At 27.6% G+C, this 1420-nt stretch overlaps 1 protein-coding gene across 1 annotated transcript; it reads left to right on the top strand.

The window, feature by feature from the left end:
* The first annotated feature begins 215 nt into the window (after positions 1-215).
* On the top strand, positions 216-1021 carry LOC130817135 (uncharacterized). Its single transcript, XM_057682894.1, has one exon. The coding sequence runs from the start codon at positions 492-494 to the stop codon at positions 894-896; it is 405 nt and encodes a 134-aa protein (XP_057538877.1). The 5' UTR covers positions 216-491; the 3' UTR covers positions 897-1021.
* The last annotated feature ends 399 nt before the right edge of the window (positions 1022-1420 follow it).

The raw sequence follows: 1420 nt of genomic DNA, 5'->3' as shown, positions 1-1420 counted from the left end.
TATAACTTATTCTAACAAAAGCAAATTTTTTATTTAGCATGTGTAATTAGTCTTAATCTCCTAATTTTTATGATCAAAATATGTCCATATTTTCAAACTACAACTAGGATGGAATTAAAGCCACAAGATTACTTGTCATATATATTCTAAAATTAATTAGTCTTCCCAATCTTACGCTTAATAAATCAGATAAAAATATTAGCCTAACACTTAAAAGAAAATATAAAACAATCAAAAATAAAACAAAGAAACATATTTTTTCCTCTCCACATCTTTCTCTCTCTTTCTTAAGAAGAGGGAGAAAGAGCTCCAAACAAAGAGGGCGGGAGAATATTAAGGATCAATCAAAACATTTATATGTTTCATCAAAAAATCAATTTTATAGGTGTGTCTCGATCATCTCAGCTAGAAAGTTGATGCTTCTTTTCTCGAGAATTTTACTCTTGTATGCAATTCTATGTACATCATTTCAATAAACATAAAAACATAATATGGGAACAGAGGTATTATGCACCCAAAACTGTCTAGTTAACCCAAAGTCAAAAATACTATTCAGTCACCACACCACCAACCCTGGATCAGGATTTGGGTCAGACTCAAGGTTAAGATCAAAATCAAGGTCAAGAATAGGTTCAAAGAATAAGAAGGAAAAATATTATTATAGGACATCAATAGTAAATAAGAGACAATATATTGGCACAAGAGATATGAAAGCATCAACCAAGAATCACAAAGGGCATTTCAAAAAAGATAATTCAAATTCACAATATGCTGGAACAACTTTTGTTATTTCGCCTTCACCAACATCTCTACCATTACCATCTTTTTCAAATAGGATGATGCCTATAGATGGATTTGCTACCAAAGAACTTAGACGTCTACTTCGTCTTGAATGAAAAACTTCATTACATGTATATGGGGACAACAATATAATGCTAGGTTCCCCATATCATTTATCTAAATTAAACCCATTAACTTAGCATAAATATGTCACCATTGACATAGATTTATTATGCATAGATTGAAATTATCTTTTTTTTTTCTTTTTTTAATGATCATAAATTTCATTAAGAAGTTAATGGTGTATAAAATAATAATACTAATTAGCATAAAATGAAGTTATAAACAAAGATAGAAATTTTATTTGATCTTTTACTTTTGGTATTGTGAACTTATGGTTGAATATTTTCTTAGTTTTTTAGGTTTAAAGATGTTTAGTGTGTTTATTAAAGTTCAATCCATATTTAGTAATTTTTAAAATTGATTTTATGGAATATCAAACTTAAAAATCATATTTATAATAAAAAAAAATTAAATTAAATATGGGAATGACTTTGAGATACACATATTTTTAATTGTAGAAAAGATGTTTCTATTTTGGTACAAGACTTCGTTGAATTTATATATAGGGAGAGGATAG

This window comes from Amaranthus tricolor, chromosome 1 (assembly GCF_026212465.1).
Source record: "Amaranthus tricolor cultivar Red isolate AtriRed21 chromosome 1, ASM2621246v1, whole genome shotgun sequence".
NCBI lineage: Eukaryota > Viridiplantae > Streptophyta > Magnoliopsida > Caryophyllales > Amaranthaceae > Amaranthus > Amaranthus tricolor.
This window is presented reverse-complemented; position numbering and strand designations above follow the sequence as displayed.